Source organism: Aulonocara stuartgranti (genome assembly GCF_965226115.1).
Source record: "Aulonocara stuartgranti genome assembly, chromosome: 16".
In the NCBI taxonomy this organism is placed as follows: domain Eukaryota; kingdom Metazoa; phylum Chordata; class Actinopteri; order Cichliformes; family Cichlidae; genus Aulonocara; species Aulonocara stuartgranti.
In genome coordinates, this window is record NC_138952.1 from 4872940 (window position 1) to 4889779 (window position 16840).

The window sequence follows — 16840 nt, forward strand, 5'->3', positions numbered from 1 at the left end:
GTCATTCCCACCGCATCCCACGCAGGTGCAGGTGTCTGTGAAATAATCCCCTTTGTTGTTTTTTTTTGTTTTTGCTTTTTTCATTGTGATGACCCAGAAGAACCCAAAAGTATCGAAGTTTCTGTATTTTGCATTTTGTTGTTTGTCGCAGATGGTCTTCAAGAAGCCCATCAGCAGAGGAAAAATGTAATGATCTTTAAGTAAGAATAAGGGGTTTATTTGTTTGCAAGCAACTGCAGCGTTCTCCTAATATCATGAAGTCAAACGTCTTCACAACTGTGACAGATCTTAACAGATACCCGCTTTGTTTGCTTTATGGGGCTTTTCCACGCGCGTGGCTTCCAATTTCCTCGGTTCAAAGGGTGATCGTTCTCAGCCTGACGCTGGACTTGACCGCTCCAGCAGATGCTGTGCACTTTCTTTCATGACCAAAAGCACGTCAATTACCAGCTCCATCCCGCCCCGCCCTGCGTGACAGCAGTATCCAAAAATATATGAATACTATTGAGGTCTCTGTGGATCGCCTGGAGGCAGAGACTCAGGAATAGCGTCAGTTTCGTTTCAAAGCGGAGCAATTATCCCAGGCCAGGCTGGACGAATCGATTCCTGCAGACACTAAATGCTCCTGGCCAATTATAAAGGCAGTCTGTCCTCCTTTATGCTGCTTATTCGTGGGGAAGCCATCAGCAAGCACCGGGACAAAGCCCGGACTACTTTGTTTTCTATCTTCATTCATTAAAAAAATCTTTTATTTTCTTCCCTTTGTTATCGCGTGTTTTTATATTTTGCCTTTTCCACCAGTTACCCGTTCTAATTGTTACTGAGGGGCGCCCCCTTCCTCCTCGCATCATGCTCCACGTGATCACAGCCAGCTGCTGCTGAGAAAGCGAGAGAGAAAGAGGGGGAGAGAGAAACACCAACTCGCCGCGACTCTGAACGCACCGCACATACAAACTAAATCGGGAGGACCGCTGCTCGTTTCACCCGTGGATACTATTACACAAGTGCCGTCGTCTCCAAATCCTGCCCGTGGGATACTCTGGCTTCATCCTCTCTGCTGTGCAGTTTTATCACCTCCTTTTATATCACCCTCCTTTTCTCCCCCTTTGCCATCTTTCTCCCCTCTCCTCATCTTTGAGCATCTTCTCCTGCTCGCAAGTCTTCTCGCTTGCGTCGCTAACTTTTTTCCTCCATCCCACACGCCTCCTCCATCGCCCACCAACCCCTCGGCAGTGCCCCCACTAGACCTCTTTTTCTCCTTCTCGCACTCTCGCTTGGATCGGGCGGAACCTATTTGGCCGGTCTACACGGGGCACTGCTACATGGGGCGCACGGTCTCGCTCGGAAAATGTTCTGCTGTAGGTCTCTAGGCGCCCCGCTGAACCTGTTGGGATTGGAGTTGTCGGTGCGCGTCTGCGTCTCTTTCCCACCTCGCTTGTGCGGTCGGGGCCAGTGAGAGATGGGTCTGTCCGTGGCGGCTCAGGCACCTCTCGAGGAGCCCAGACGACTGCGCCGGTGGAGCGGGACAGCGGGGGGCTGGCTCAGGATCACACTCGTCTCGTTTCTCGCCACTTTACCTGTGGAGCAGCTGCGCGCCTTCCCTTCCTCCCTCAGCGACTGCCAGACGCCGACCGGCTGGAACTGCTCCGGTGAGAGTCATTTTATTCAATAGCAGCCTCGCTCCAGGTTGTGTACAGTAAATATCTAGACGCACATCGAAGTTAAACTCATGTGAGACTAGTGTTAGATCCCCGAGACTGAGCAGCACGACCAGATCAAAGTTTAGGAGTGCGCTTGCAACAGACGCCTCATTCTCCTCGCTGTAGTTTTGTGATTGTGTCCTGTTAGCATGCCCGGGGTCGGTGCTGGAGCCGTGGAGCACTCTGGCTGCAGATACCGACTGCAAAAGCCCGACGATGAGGGGATGCAGAGTTTTGGAGGGGGTTTGCTTGATGTGCATTTAGCCTCGCTGAGTTCGCCTCGGAGCTTGACAGCAAAGCATGCAGCGGCGATCATGTCACCGGGCAGGCGAGCGGGAGGGTCGATGATTTCGATCCGACACGAAGTGGAAGCAGCGACATTAAGGATCATTTTAACGAGAAATAGAGCGGGCGGGGAGGAGTTGGGGTCTGTGGGAAGCTTGTCCACGGAATAAGGCGGCGTGCGCCACAATAACAACATGGTTAGTTTGAGGTCGCAGAAATTCCGTTTGAGTTCAAACGGGCATCTTTCGTGTTATCTGCCAGTAACCCGAAGCAAAAACACATTCTAGTCAACTCTAGGGTGTTTTATCGCGCTCAGATTGACCATTAACTCTAACCCAGCAAATCGATCGCAGCAGGAAATTACAGCCTAGTTTTATGGGCTTATTTGGCAGGCAAATTGTTTAATTAATTGACACCTTTAAATTAAAAAAAAATGCTGTCGTTTCTTTAACAGACCACTGAGCTATAAACTTGTTTTCTCCCTTTGGTGCCCAAAACGATAAAAGAAGCGGAGCGGGCTGCAGAGCGCAGCGCCTCGCCTCCCTTTGTAAATCAGCCGACTGTGCCGCCATAAATTTCCCCTGTCGCCTGTCTAAGTCTGAACCCTTAAAATAGCTCTAAGCCGGTTCCACACACTCATGGGCAGTAGCAGTATTGATATTATAGCTCATAACAGCCAGACATCAATATGAGAGTTATGACTGCTGTTTGCTGCTTGAAAAAAGGAGTATCAGTGTAGCCTGCTTGGATGACATCTCAATAAAAAGAAAGGGGAAGTCATTTATGACAAAGAGCATAACTGATGCACATGTGACATGTATAGGAATGATATTAAGAAATGCTACATGACAGATCTATATTTGATTCTACAAACTAGACTGCCAACCAGAAAGGGGGATGTCTAATTTGGATATCAAAGTTTTAAAAATGAATTTGATTATGATAATGGGCGGATTAAGTCAGACTTAATTAAGTACACGCAAAGAAGAAGCGATTGAACTCTATCGTATTACTGTAACCTGTCGAAGGTTGCTGTCTTTATTCTAAGCATCTCTGGTATTCATAGGGTTGAGACCAAAACCGTGATGCAAACAACCGCAACATCAGACCGTGATTCTATCTTCCTGTACCGTGATACCCATGTTGAAGTGCTAATGTTGAAGGATCACTGAGGTAATGAATGAACTGGAAATACATGAGGATAATTTTATGTCATTGATCCACTAATGACAAGCGATCAGGTGTGTGGTACAAGGAATTTTTTTCCCTTGTTTTTGTTTTATTATTCATCCTGTAATGAAAAGCCCAGGTATCAAGTGAAGCCGTGGCCCAAGAATCTACAGTACATGCAGATGAAGTCATGAATGAGTTCATCTGAACAGTACTCTCCTCTGATTCAGGCCGATAATTGATCATATCTTTATTCAGATTACTGCATTGTAACCTACTGGAGGCTGGTTTTGTGCCGCCGCTGTTGATGGTGGTGATCAGCACGTAATCACTGATAATGGTACACATCCTGTCCCAATACACACTCGCCTGCCTCCCCACTTCCTGACACACTCTCATCTGCATTTCAGCGAAAGCTTTTATCCTGCACGCCTTGAGGAGGTTTAAGTGCATATGATAGAACAATGGACAGGCACTCACATGCACCCAGCATCAGTTACAATTAATAGAGCACAACAAGTGACATGTAGTCCACCGTGAAAAGATAAGACCCTTTGAAAGATAATAAAAATAAGATAATGATATTAATAAACCCGCAGTAATGGCACAGGGCTTAATTATCCACTTCTTCCTAACAACACCACCAATGTGTGACAGTTTGCAGCGCAGGGAGAATGGCACTGACTGAAAAACAGTTTGGTGATGAGCCCAATGTCACTTCAGTGCTAAGAAACAGATAATTATGGGCAGTAGTATCAAGAAAACGAGTTGCCAGTTTCAACAGCGTCGCCTTTGAAAAAGCAATGAATTCGATTTTGTTTTATGGAATAAAAGGGAGTTAGAAAAAACTTGGTTTGACAAAGACTGCCATTCTGTTTGGCTTGCATCTGTTAATGGCTTGAGGAACTGCCAGCGAGGAGGCAGAACAGCTCAATCTCAATCCTAGAAGGGCACCAAGTGAATGTTTGAGTGCGAGTACAGACATAAAATTGTTCTTCAAATCCCTCGTGTCATCTTGTACTAGGTAGTATTTGTGTAAAGATTTGAATGTACGAGTTGTGGCTCTGTGAAGCTGCAGCAGAAAGAAATGTTTTCCACACTTCTTAAGGTCCTATATAGTATATATTTCTTTAATTAATTATATTTGAGTTAGGCGCGTGGGAAGCTATAATCATTGCATGCATTATGTGCCAAGATTTTTAAAAGGGATAACTGAGCTGTGAAATGTTTTTTAACACTTGCCACCATATTGATGGAGTAATGTTACAGAAAATGAAGAATTTGACATGTTGACACATCACAATAGGTTAGGAACAGTACAGTTATAAAGTTAACGAGTGCTGAATTCCATTTAGCTGCTTCAGTTTCTGATGCTGTGCATGTATTGTGCAGACTCCTTGTCACACTGTTATGACTTTCTAGGACACCTGAGTGTAACTGCATCATTGTTAACGTAATTAAAAACACATGATTTTTTTCCTGCCATGACAAGTCATAATGACTGCTATAAAAAGGGCCCATTTGATCTGCGAGTTGGTCGATTTTCTATTGATTTGTGTTTATACTTGTTGCTGCATCATTATTTGTCCAGTAAAAGGTTATCATTTTCAGGATGTAGAATTAAGGGATTCATTAAAAGCCATAAGAGAAAAGAGGGGATGCTTATTTTTCTTTATTGGTGTTTGTGTCACTTCATGATGACGCATGAAGTAGTTGTGGCATTCAACAGGGTTCAGTGCCAATACTTTTTACCCTCGACATCCTTCATCTAGGCAATATTATCAGAAAACAAGCAGTCATATGTAAAGAACACCAAGGTATTTCTAAATTTAAGTGAAACAAATTAGCTAAAATACCAGCACCTATTAAAGACATAAAGGCCCACATAGCATGTAATTTTCTGTCTGTGAAGTTAGACCTGAATTTGGCCCTACTTGCTATTGTAGACAGACTTAAACATAAGAAAAGAGTAGGAATGACAAACAGACCATGATATGTCGATTAAAATTCAACATCTTATAGTATGATGTATTTGGTAATAACAAGTGAAAAAGAGTTAACAAGGTGAAGAGGGTGGTTTTAGATGTGAACTTGTTGTTTCACTTGGGGGCGTAGGATATGTGGAATATTCACTAGAGACTAAATGTCAGATATGTTAGGACTTGGACGTGGCTTTTGTTACTTTATAGTCATTTTTCCCTTGTAAAGGTCCTTTATCTAACAAATGAAACACACCCGTCTCGTGTTTAGTATCGTCAAAATCAGGAACATCTAGTTCCTAGATAGTAGCTTGCTGGACACGGACCTTAAGTTGCACAATTTATTGCTGCCTGATCCTGTGATGATGTCGATCAGTGCAACAAGTACATTGAGTTTTAAGATCCTAAAAGGTTCCCTATAGCCAAACTGAAGGCTCGCCTCACCTGTCATTTAATATTGCCTTAACACTACAGTAATGTGTTAATGTTACTACTGTCATGTTGGGACTCTTTGAAACACATTTCTGTACAGATTTGTGCTGGGTAAAATTCTTTCCGGTGACAATTCACCTGCATGCACTCAAAAACTGCTGCTTTATCCAAGATGTCATACTCATCCAACGCAGTTAACTATATAATTAGAATTTTGTGTAATTATCTCAATCAAACCTGCAATTTTTGGGCTTGTATTGCTTTAAACAAGCAAGTAACGTCTGTGTTATATACCGACTGCACATCAGCTGGCTGATAGACATCCTTAACAGATGTACTTGCAGACTTTTACACACGATCAGCTCAAAGCTTTTGGCTGTATTTGGTCATATTAAAACAAGTAGTAGAACAATGCATTCATAGGTTGCTGAAAGGAATTCAGTCCAATTCAGTTTTATCTTTATCACACATTTCTACTGTAATAATAAACTGTATGAATGACTGCTCACAATTTAATTATACCTTACATCTCCTGTGGGGACATTTCTGTGATAAAGACAATCTGTTCTGCAGTGAGTACTTTGCTATTGTTAACTTTAAAAGTCCATGTGATGCTTTGAGACTTATAGTGACAGGGATAAGTGTAGAATATGCAAAGCCTTCTGCAAATCCCATCAAGTGGAGGGAATTTAAGAGCATTCAGGGGATAACTGGCCATTTGCTTTCGAGATCTGTCAAGACAGAAGTCAGACATACTTGCATGCAGGTTTACACCTCTGACAATAAACTGCAATGAGAGATGAATTTTGAGATAAGCAATGCTGGCTTGGTTTAATCGAACCAATCTGAAGTTGCTAATTGGTTCTATTAAAGTAGTGAAATGAAAGTTGGTCAACTAAGAATGCTTTATATTTTACTTTATTTAAAAAAAATCTTGAAAATTTGTTTAAAGTTTCAGGATGTTTTCACACCTGCGTGGTTTAGACCATTTAAAGCAAAGTCTAGTGTAATTTCCCTCCTTGTTGCAGTTTGTCTGTGCAAACTGAACACAGATCACACTCAAAAACATCTGCATCAACATCCTTTGGAGGAGCTGGTCTCAGTCCAGTTGCAAACAACCTCCAGAGCGGTTTGTTTATGACTAGAACGTGATCTTACCTCGCGCCAAGCAAGCTACCCGAAGTACACTGCAAGTTTGTGCTAAACATCTTCCCCTAGCTGCGTTATGTTTTGTATTCTGAGATGCAAAGAAGTACCATCGATGTGCAGAGTACACAAATTGTAACTGCTAGCTGTAAAATGAGCCGAGGTCTCAATAGTCCAGAACACAATACGTTCTTCCTGTATTTACGTTTGTTGCTCCTTCCACAGAAACATCTGGCCAGCAAGCAAACTGAATGCTGCAATGACAAATTTTGGATCACTTCAAGTTTTCTCTGTATAAAAAGAAACCAAACCACAAGAAAGAGCTACAAGTTTACAAACCCATCAGTTGCTTCAGACCAAACAAACTATGACTTGCTTTTGGTGTTCAGCGTTCAATAATCTGATATAAAAAGACTAAACTGTAACTTCCTCCCTCACAAACATGTGGAAAAAAACCTGTTGCAAAGTTATAAAAAAAAAAAAAGACCTCCAGTACGAGAAAGGTCAGGAGAAGATGTCTCACCACTGTGGTTGTTCAGCCTTCATTATTCATTTAGTCTGTTTAATTATTGATCAGCACAATGCTTAAAACCTGGGTGGAGAACTCTTCATTCTTCTTAGTGCATAGTTCTTAGTGCAGTGAAATTCCAGGTAGGTAGCAGGAGATGCATTTGGCTAACAAGTTCTCTCTTTTAGACAAGTAAGTGCTTCGCTTGGCATCTTAATCGTTAGCATATAAACATTACCTTCTCAATATTTGATGTTTGGCAGCTTGTTTTCGTTAATTATTCAGCTCACTGTAATCTCCTCCTGGAACGACAGGGCAGGAGCAGGAAGTATACGTTTTCCTGGACTCCGACACAGTGCAGCTTGGGCCGTGCACGGAACTTGTATCAGTCGTGTCCCATTTAAATTTGGTTGGGAATGAAGCACGAGAGCGTGCAGCACACTTAGCAACACATCCAAAGCAAACAATAACAGCTGGAATGATTTTATCATTGCATCTGTTTTCTGTTCTCTCCTTAAAGTTACCTTTGGTAAAGTTGGTGATGCTGGGTTTGGAGCAGGTCTATTTAAAGCTGTGGTTTTCACATTTTTATTGACTGACTGCATGTTTAGGGAGCCAACAAATCATTGAAGGCTATACGCAGCTACAGGAAATTGCTGCGCACAGGAAATTGCACACATCTGCACATTTCTGTTTATAATGTGTTATTTCAGAGTGGCAGTTTTGTTAGTAATTGTAGTTTTTTTTAAACAGTTTGTGAGGTGGTATTTATTTGCAGTAGTTATATGTTTCACTGTTAGGAAGGTTTAGTCTGCTGTGAGAAGCTGCAACATTAGCCCATTAGCAGCAATTTTAGAACCCTGGATTTAAAGTGTAAGGAAGAGAAGTGGTCCTAGCTTTTACAACCTGTGCTTTATGCAAAACATAAAATTAAAATTTTGGGGTAGGACCAGAATTACTCTAGCTCGCCTGCTGATTAATGAGCATTTGTTCTTGCTTGCTAACACATCTGATTTCTTTAGCTAAATGTCCTTAAGATTAGCTAACAGATAGCTAATTATCTGTTAATCAGTCGGTTACCAGATGTGACTAATACTAGACACTTTAATATGGTCTTCATATCAGTTGGATGGTCTGCTACTGTTTATCAGATCTGCGCCAAGTGTTAGCCATAACAGTTCTGCACATCAACCAAGCACAAATAAATTATAACAACTTTAACCGCAAATCCAGGCCCACATTTCTTTTGTTATATTCAGGCCTTATGTGCTATTTACCACATGGGCCAATTAAGGGTGACATCCAGACTACACATGTTGAGTGCATAATTTCTTAGCCATGGTGCACATTTAATTTCAGCACTGTTTGCTATTTAACACTTGAGGGTTATATCTTTTTGTTTTTTAGTTGTTTGCCAGATCCATCTATCCATCCATCCATCCAGGCATATATGTTGCGGGTATGAAAACAAAAAGAAAGGAAAAAAAGAAAAATGCTTGGGGTCATATAAAATTATAAAATGGAATCATCATTTGTCCAGTACACAAGCTGGGCCTTTGTTGCTTGCAATACTCAAATAAATGAAGCATAGTCTGCCTCACAGCTGAGCAGACAGTAATGTGGAGTCAAGTAGCACTTTTGCAGTAAGCTTTTAAAATTTCCAAAAATACATTGCTGGAAAGGTAATTAACAGGTCCCCACTTTTCAGTATAACTCTGACATGTAAAGAATCCACTGGTATTTTTTCTTTTACTCCCTAAATGTGTTCGGTTCAAATACGTAACTTCGTCAATGTCAAAACTAGTTTCAGAATTCATATTTTTTGATCAAACTTGTCCTCTTGAGCTTGGCCAAACCAGGTATGTGAGGTATTGTTCTGAGGATTCAGTTTTATCCATTTGATCTGATCTTATTCAGAACATCTGGATAAGCCATAAAATTACTTTACTTTACCCCTGTTCATGTTTGCCGCAAAGCAGCAGGAAGCCAGCCAACTCAACAGGAATCCTGGTTACGACTGGTTTAATGTGCTTATGGAGGGAGGACATTTACGAAAGATGTGTAGCTTTCATTTGAAAGAAAATTAGGCGATATCTTGTATTCAGTCATTCTTGATACATATACATTTTTTACAAAGTTTTTATGAGGTAAAGTATGTCACAGAAATGTTTCTGAAGTCTGTATGAACTTCATCAAACCAGTCTCACATTAGTAAAATAGAAATTCAACCTAAATGTTCTGTAAGCTACTGACTTTGAATAACATATTAGGCAATTACAATTATAATAATCCCACAGCATGTTACAATATGTTTAGCTAATATCCACTGACTGAACATGTAGGTACTTGTACGGGATACTGACAACATTTTTAGTTGATAACAGTAATGCTTATCACTGTAATCCTGTTTCAGGTCCCTTAAAATGGATACATTTCAAACTTCCAACACCTCTATTTTTTTTTATGTTTGCCAAACATGTGGGGTTGAATTTTTGAATTCAAAGCCGCTGCCACACGAGAGAATCTGAAATCAGATTGCACCAAAAGGCAAAATGGTTTTATGATTAAAAAACAAAGGTGATGAATACTAACCTGTTGATTCTGTGTCATTTATTATTGTGTAAACAAAGACATTTTTCAAGTTGTACCACCGCAGTAAATACCACTTGTAGGCAATCATTCTCAAATGACTGAGATTGGTGCCGTTTTTCCCTGCAGTCTAAACCCTTTTGGCCCCAGTGTCTCTGAAGATGTAAGAGAAGCAAGTATAAAACATAACATAATTTATGTCACATGATGATTGTTTTTCAGACATTTACAGCTATTACAAAAGCTGTGCCACTCGCATCCTTGTAAACAGTTCACAGGAACAATCGTCTTTGATTCCAGTAGACAAAGCATCTTCATCTGCAAGTCTTGATTGCACTGTTGTTCATAAGATGATAAGAATGTCTCCAGCAGTAATGAATCCCTGTGAGTTATTGTTTACAAGTGATAGATGTATTCCTCTTGCTTCCTGGCTCCTGGGGATGTCCAAGCTTCGCATCTGTTTCTCGGTAAAGAAGACAGTTTAATGACTTGTGGAGGAGTCACTTTTTTTTTCATTTAAAATCGAGTTTCTGCTTTTTCCCCACCTTTGTTTTCCATAAGCCTGTTGCCCAGAGAACCTTGAAAAAGAGCTAAAATATCAAACTATGAAATTTGTAGCTTGGACTGATTTGACACACACAGATTCACGCTCACACACAAAAACATTTCCAATCTTTCAAAGACTTTACTAGCTGGCTTGAAAATGATCTGATATTTTCCAGTCATTTGTATGCACGTAGCCAGTTGTATGATTGTCATCCTAACAATGCTTCTCTCCAGTGAGTATCATCAACATGCCAGTTGCCTGGGTGCCAATTTTAATTATTATTTTTTTTGTGTGTGGTTTTCCAGACTGTCTTGTATGGCCCTCTTCAGGCTGAGGGCTTTGTTTCATCCGTGCACTCCAAGCTTGGAGACCTCTCATACCACTGTTCTTGGCTCAGTGATTGTATGTTTTCACAGAGAGCTTACACTTATGGTCATTCAGGACCTTGGCAAATAGCAGGTTCGTTTTAGCATGGACTTCTATTCCATGGGGTATTATTGCCTGATAGGTTGTTCTATGCCAAGAAGGGCTTTTCGAAGTGGAGAAGGTCATTGGTTATGACAGGTTACAGGAGATACTGTGTCTAAGTGTCCATTATAATAAGATATCTATGAATAGAAAATAGCTTTGTAAGATATCTTGCCTGTAACATCCACAGACAGCCAGGCATTATGATGTGTATGAATATCACACGTGCCATTTCACATGATAACTTTTTGCTGTTTTGTGAGATGAACGAGGCTGGCTCCTTACCTTTAATGCAATGTCATGATAGCACGTTGGCAGTTTTGTGGTTGATAATGTTTTTTTAGGTTTTTTTTGCATACGTTTAGTTTACGCCTGTAAGTTCAGTGTACAATGTTGCATTTAATGGAATCTAGTCAAATGACATTTACTTGATTTGGATACATTCACTTGATACCGAGCATCTTTTCCCTAATGATTAGATATTTGTCCAGTCCAGAGAATTTAAAAAAAGAGTTTATTTTAGTAATGTGTAGATTTCATCGTTTAAATTGTGTATTTCTTAATGTAGAGTTTGCTTGATTAACTTTTTTGGGGCTGATCGTAAAAGCCAGGCTAAATGAAAGTCAGAACACTCACTGATAGTGTAATGTGCTCCCTGTAGGATGGTGTGGTAATAAAGAATATCTCTGTGAGAAAAGTTAAACACCCAATTAGGAGGGGTTTTTTCATGCTCTAATTGTTTGATTAAATAAGGTTGATTAAAATAACCTAAAATTAAATTTTATTGCTCTTAAGAGACATTTGATCCCAAAGAAATGTGCATTTTCCCTGGGGCTTTCATAATGGTCGCAGATAAAAGAATATGTATGTGTTTTAATCGTTGTTTAAACCTAAATACTCAGCATCTTCATCGTATACTTGCTTCATCTGTGTCTCGTGTTTAAAAGAAAGAAATAGATAAAACGTCACTCGCCTATTTGCTTTTCCCTTAAGGCTGCAAAGTATAAACTGAGACATAAAAGAACAAAACCCACACTGTTCGTCTTTGAACATCAAAGATGAATCCGTTTGATGTTCATATTTAGCTCCAAATTCCAATTTTGCCATGCCTTGTGGACCTTCTAACTATGTTTTTCTTTTTAATGGTTAATTAAATATTTTAAAAATGCTTGCTAAAAGACACTGAACTGCATCTTTTCTCCAGGTTTTAGTCGTGTATATAATGTGCTGTACCTAAATACTGTCATTCCACTAATCTATACTGCGTATGCAGTTCGTGGGAACTTTAGTTGAACTGGTTTCCTTCCTTCTGAAAAGGTTTAGATTTATTTTCTTATTGTTAACTATCATGGGAATTCAAAACCACCAACTTCACGCTTTGGATGAAAATAGTCTGCTGCTTAAAATTACATCCTAAAATTTGACAATATCATATTAATTATTTATATTAGTCTGCTTTTTGTTATTTTGTTTTTCTGCCTTCTGTGTGCACCTATGGACTGATAAATGGCCAAATGACATGATACGACTGCCTCAGTGTTTGTATTTGATATTAAAAAAGTGTTGTGTTCTCATCAGAAAAACAGTTATTTTGGCCGAAGTCATGAAATCTCCAATCACAGTCTTTTTGTCCTGTTTGGGTGGAGTGGAAACCAGCTGTTCATGCAACCTTTTAAATGGAAACAGTGAAATAATGTGAAAAATGTACAGAGGTCTATTGTTCATTCATCTGGTGTGATGTCATGTGATTCATGACTCTAGATTTAGCATGCACTCTATATTAACTCTGCTTTTGGTCTCTAACAACTGCTCTGTTGATGTTCAGTACTCACCAGGAAGGGTACAGCAAATTATTAAAGCTTAACCTGACTGTTGTGGCTGAAAACAGTGTTAGGACCTCACTCTTTGCAGAGGGAGGATTAATATTAATTTAGTAATTAATATTAATAAAATAGCTGGATATTTTGCTAGAAAACACATTATAATTTCTTGAGAAAAAAACATGTATACACGAGTAATATAGTAGATTGGACTTTAAGGGTTAAATGCAAATCCTTAGAGCAGGGGTCGGCAACCTGCGGCTCTTTAGTCCTTATACTGCGGCTCCGCGTGGTTTGGGAAAATAAATTACAAGTATTTAGCTGAAGTGTATTTTTTTTGTATTAGTTCTTTTTAAACTTGTAGTTCTAAATTGAAAGATTGTGATATTGAAATATAAAAATAAAATTATATTTTATTATTTTTCGTCGCTCAAAATAAGCGTCACACTCGCGGAAGCCGGTACACTCGCCGAAACGCCATGCATTTACCGAGACTTTAGACCCCAGGTAGGCCAATTATGGATCTTCGGATCCACATTATGTCAGCAACTATTCTCCACCGTGAACTATGTTAAAAACAAACACCGCTCCCGCCTCACAGATGACAGCTTACAGTCCTGCGTAAAGATGAAAGTGACTTAATTGTGTAATAAATAAATAAATACATAAATATTTATGCAGAATTTTGCAAATATTTATTTTTCATTTTTTTAGTAGCATAGTGCTTTTTTCCAATTTAAAATTCAGGTCAAGGCTCTGCTATGCTCCAAAAACCCAAAGGCGATATAAGGCTGGCGGTTCACAACAGTTTTTCTTTGCTACATGGATCATTTTAGTTCAGCTAGGTGTCTTTCCTTTTTGTTATGTTTCTTTAAGTGTTCAAAATGTGTTCATTACATAAATATAATGTAGTTTTCTCTGTAGCACTTCATGGATTTCATAAGCAACACACTTTAGTTGTTCACACAAAGCATAAAGGTAGAAAAAACAATATATACAGTGTTATCTTCATTTTAGATGCCACAAAGTATTTGCGGCTCCCAGTGTTTTCTTTTGCGTGGAAACTGGGTCCAAATGGCTCTTTGGGTGTTAAAGGTTGCAGACCCCTGGCTTAGAGCAATAGAAAGCAGCCTGTCAGTCATGAATGCAATTTCATTTTGCATATAAGACAATTTACTGACATGTCTGTGATATGCCATGTCTAATATATTCACTGATTCATGATGATGTAAAACAATTTATAGCTGAATAAGGATGATAGGCATGTCAATATAAACGTAAATAAAAAAATCTTCTGTAGTGAGACTACAGTCTGACCTGGGCATCATGGCCATGTTTATATAATTTAAGCCATTTGGTTCATAAATATTCTCAGCAAAAAGTTCTCAGATTGGTTTGTCTGACAAATGTCTTAAGCTATAGAATTTTATTCAGTGATCTTAAAAAAAAAAAGGTCAGTTTTTCAACTTTTAACTTGGAATGCATTAAAATAATCTTTGTGCAAATAGATACTGCACGATTGCCGGGTTTATGTCAGCTGGAATTTGGTGGAATACACTTTAAATTTATTTTGGAAAAAGCCTTCATGCACATGTTACGGTCTTTGTGCACGTGGCCTTTTTTTAAAGCAATCACTTCAGGTAAGCTAACAGCCCTGAGCTCAGTCTACAGTCTCAGGCCCATGTGACTCGCTGATTTGATTCAGAAAGCTATGTTGGAGTCATTTGAGCTCCCTAACGCAGCCTGAATCGGATCACAGCCCAGTTTTGCCTCTGCTGGACAACGCCCCAGGAGTTAGTCTTGTTGTACACAAACAAATATTAAAGAGAAATAAATGGGTGGAGAAACAGAACAAATATGTTGTGTAGGACACAAAATTATACGCCATGACCTCAGTAATGAACCTAAATGTCACCTCTATTAAACATCTGAGTGCTTTCTAAAACGATGTATTAAAGAGCACTATCTACCATTCAATATCTCCAGCATCATCAGAACATCATGTAATATACCATCAACAAAAAATCTTTTGTTCACCTTTCAGCAGCGACTACTGCTTTTTCATTTGATCATTCTGGCAGCTAAGGAGAAGGATTGCACTAGCATTGTGTTTTTGCACAGTAGACCTATGTTCCAGGAGTGCAGCGTGCTGAGGGAGATATGACTAATGGCAGAGGTTCATTAGAAACGACCCTGAATGGGTTTCAGGTTAGAGTTGCTTGAAGGCTCGACAGAAAAGCACTTAGTCACTGTTGTCTCTTGTTGGCTTTGGTCCTCCAGGTTCCGATGACCGGGACACAGACCTGTTCTTGTGCGACACCAACACATGCAAGTTTGATGGGGAATGTCTAAGAATCGGGAACATGGTGACATGCATTTGCGATTTCAAGGTAAGATGTGACGTTTCTGTTACTGTTTCATTGTGTCTTTTTACTACAACGTTTTTCCTTTTGGTGTTAAATGTCTCTCTGCTAACCCGCCCCTGTCTTTATTAAAAGTTCATTCATGGTATCTATAACAATAAATGTAAGGCGGAGGTTTGATTTAATTGTATTATTTATACATTTGAAGAATTGTAATAGTGTCTGCCTTTCCAGCTTTTCCAAAATGTTGCCAATATTTATGCTAACATACAGAATAGTTAGCACATCTGCTAACTAGCTTACTACATATTTCATGCTATATTTTTTTCAGGGATTGTGCCCATTAATTACCATATGTTGACACATGTTAGTTAACTTTCCACTTTTGTCCTTGTCCAGATGGTAGCCATTAAAACAGGCGCTAGTTTCAAGGTTATAGCATCGATGCTACAGTCACACAAGGGAAAACAGTGTTTATAGACTGTGGCACAAACAAAATAATTACAACTCTGTGCAATGAACTTTTAATCTCTTTGGATTTGAAATAGTTGCTTTTAACACAGGGACCAGGTCTGCAACCACTTGTGGTTAGTTGCTGTGTAAGAGAGCAATAAAACAGCAGTAAGATGAATAAGATGAACCCAGTTATGGCAGTTATACGGAATGTGTTTGTGATGAAACAGCAATTAACTGTAGTAAATCAGCAAAAAATTGCATATCTGCTGCCTTCTGTACATGAGGACACTCACATTAAAAAGGAATTCACAGTAAAAGCTTAGAGCTGGCCAAAACCCTGTGGCAGATTGGCGAATAACAATTTTGTCCCAAGTAGTTTGCTGTTCTATTTTGTTGTTTTGTTTTTCTAGCATGACTGAGACATTACCTGGCTGGTGCAATCTATGTTAAATCTATGTTAATTTTGAGTATTCATTTTGTTACTGTGTGAATTTGTAGCACTTGAAGAAATGCTTCATTGGAACAAAATAAATAGTGTGCATGGTACACTATAATCCCTCAATCCAATTGCTGCATTTTATAAATGCACAAATGATCATTCTAAACATCTGATTAGTGTTATGTAAAATGATGATTACTAAGTGTCTGAAATCTCATTTCAGTACAGCTGCAACAGTCGTGAAAACCAGGGCCCTTAGTCTAACCTCCTTTATTTTAATATATTCAACAGTCAAAGGCCAGGAGTGTGTGTGTTTTCTTGCTTTCAGCACAATAAATCTAAATGATTTGAGCATCAAATGCTGAAACTAATTAAAATTGCACTTGTATAAGTGTAAAAATGGCACGTATAAAGAAAAATAATAATGAAACACAGCAAAAAAAACACTTGTGTTATTGGAAATATACACCTATAATAACTTGAAAGTTAATCTGTGATGCGTCTGAAGAAAGAATTTAAAGATTTATAGAATCGATTGGATCGAAGTCCATTGTCTCTATTAGACGATATTAGGCCCAAGGGGAGGTGCTCGCATACCATGAGCCCAGTTTATAGCTTGCTCTGAAATTTGACATCGCTATCCTGGTATACTACACTCTCCACATTCATAAACAAGACTGTCACTGATGAGACCAAAGACTGAAAGGCCCTCGTTAACGGCATAAATCTAGGAAATTAGGCTGTTCTTGATAATGACTCATACTTAACTTTATGGCCAGACCTATAATAAAAAAGGAGCAAGCCAGTCAGCAGAGTATTGATTTTTGTATAACGTTTGCAAGCTTTGCCAATGAATATGCTATACAGAGCCCCTGATAATAGAAACCACTGGGATCTGAGGATGTGGCACGTGTTCTCATCTGTCGCTTTTATCAGAA

The 16840-nt window shown here is 39.3% G+C and overlaps 1 protein-coding gene across 1 annotated transcript in view; it reads left to right on the forward strand.

The window, feature by feature from the left end:
- The first annotated feature begins 654 nt into the window (after window positions 1–654).
- LOC309691061 (tomoregulin-2-like) overlaps window positions 655–16840 on the forward strand; it is a 141450-nt gene continuing 125264 nt past the window's right edge. Inside the window, exons 1-2 of the mRNA XM_082508576.1 lie at window positions 655–1649; window positions 14925–15034. Coding sequence (XP_082364702.1) covers window positions 1460–1649; window positions 14925–15034 — 300 coding nt within the window. The 5' untranslated portion in view covers window positions 655–1459. The remainder of the gene's footprint in view (window positions 1650–14924; window positions 15035–16840) is intronic.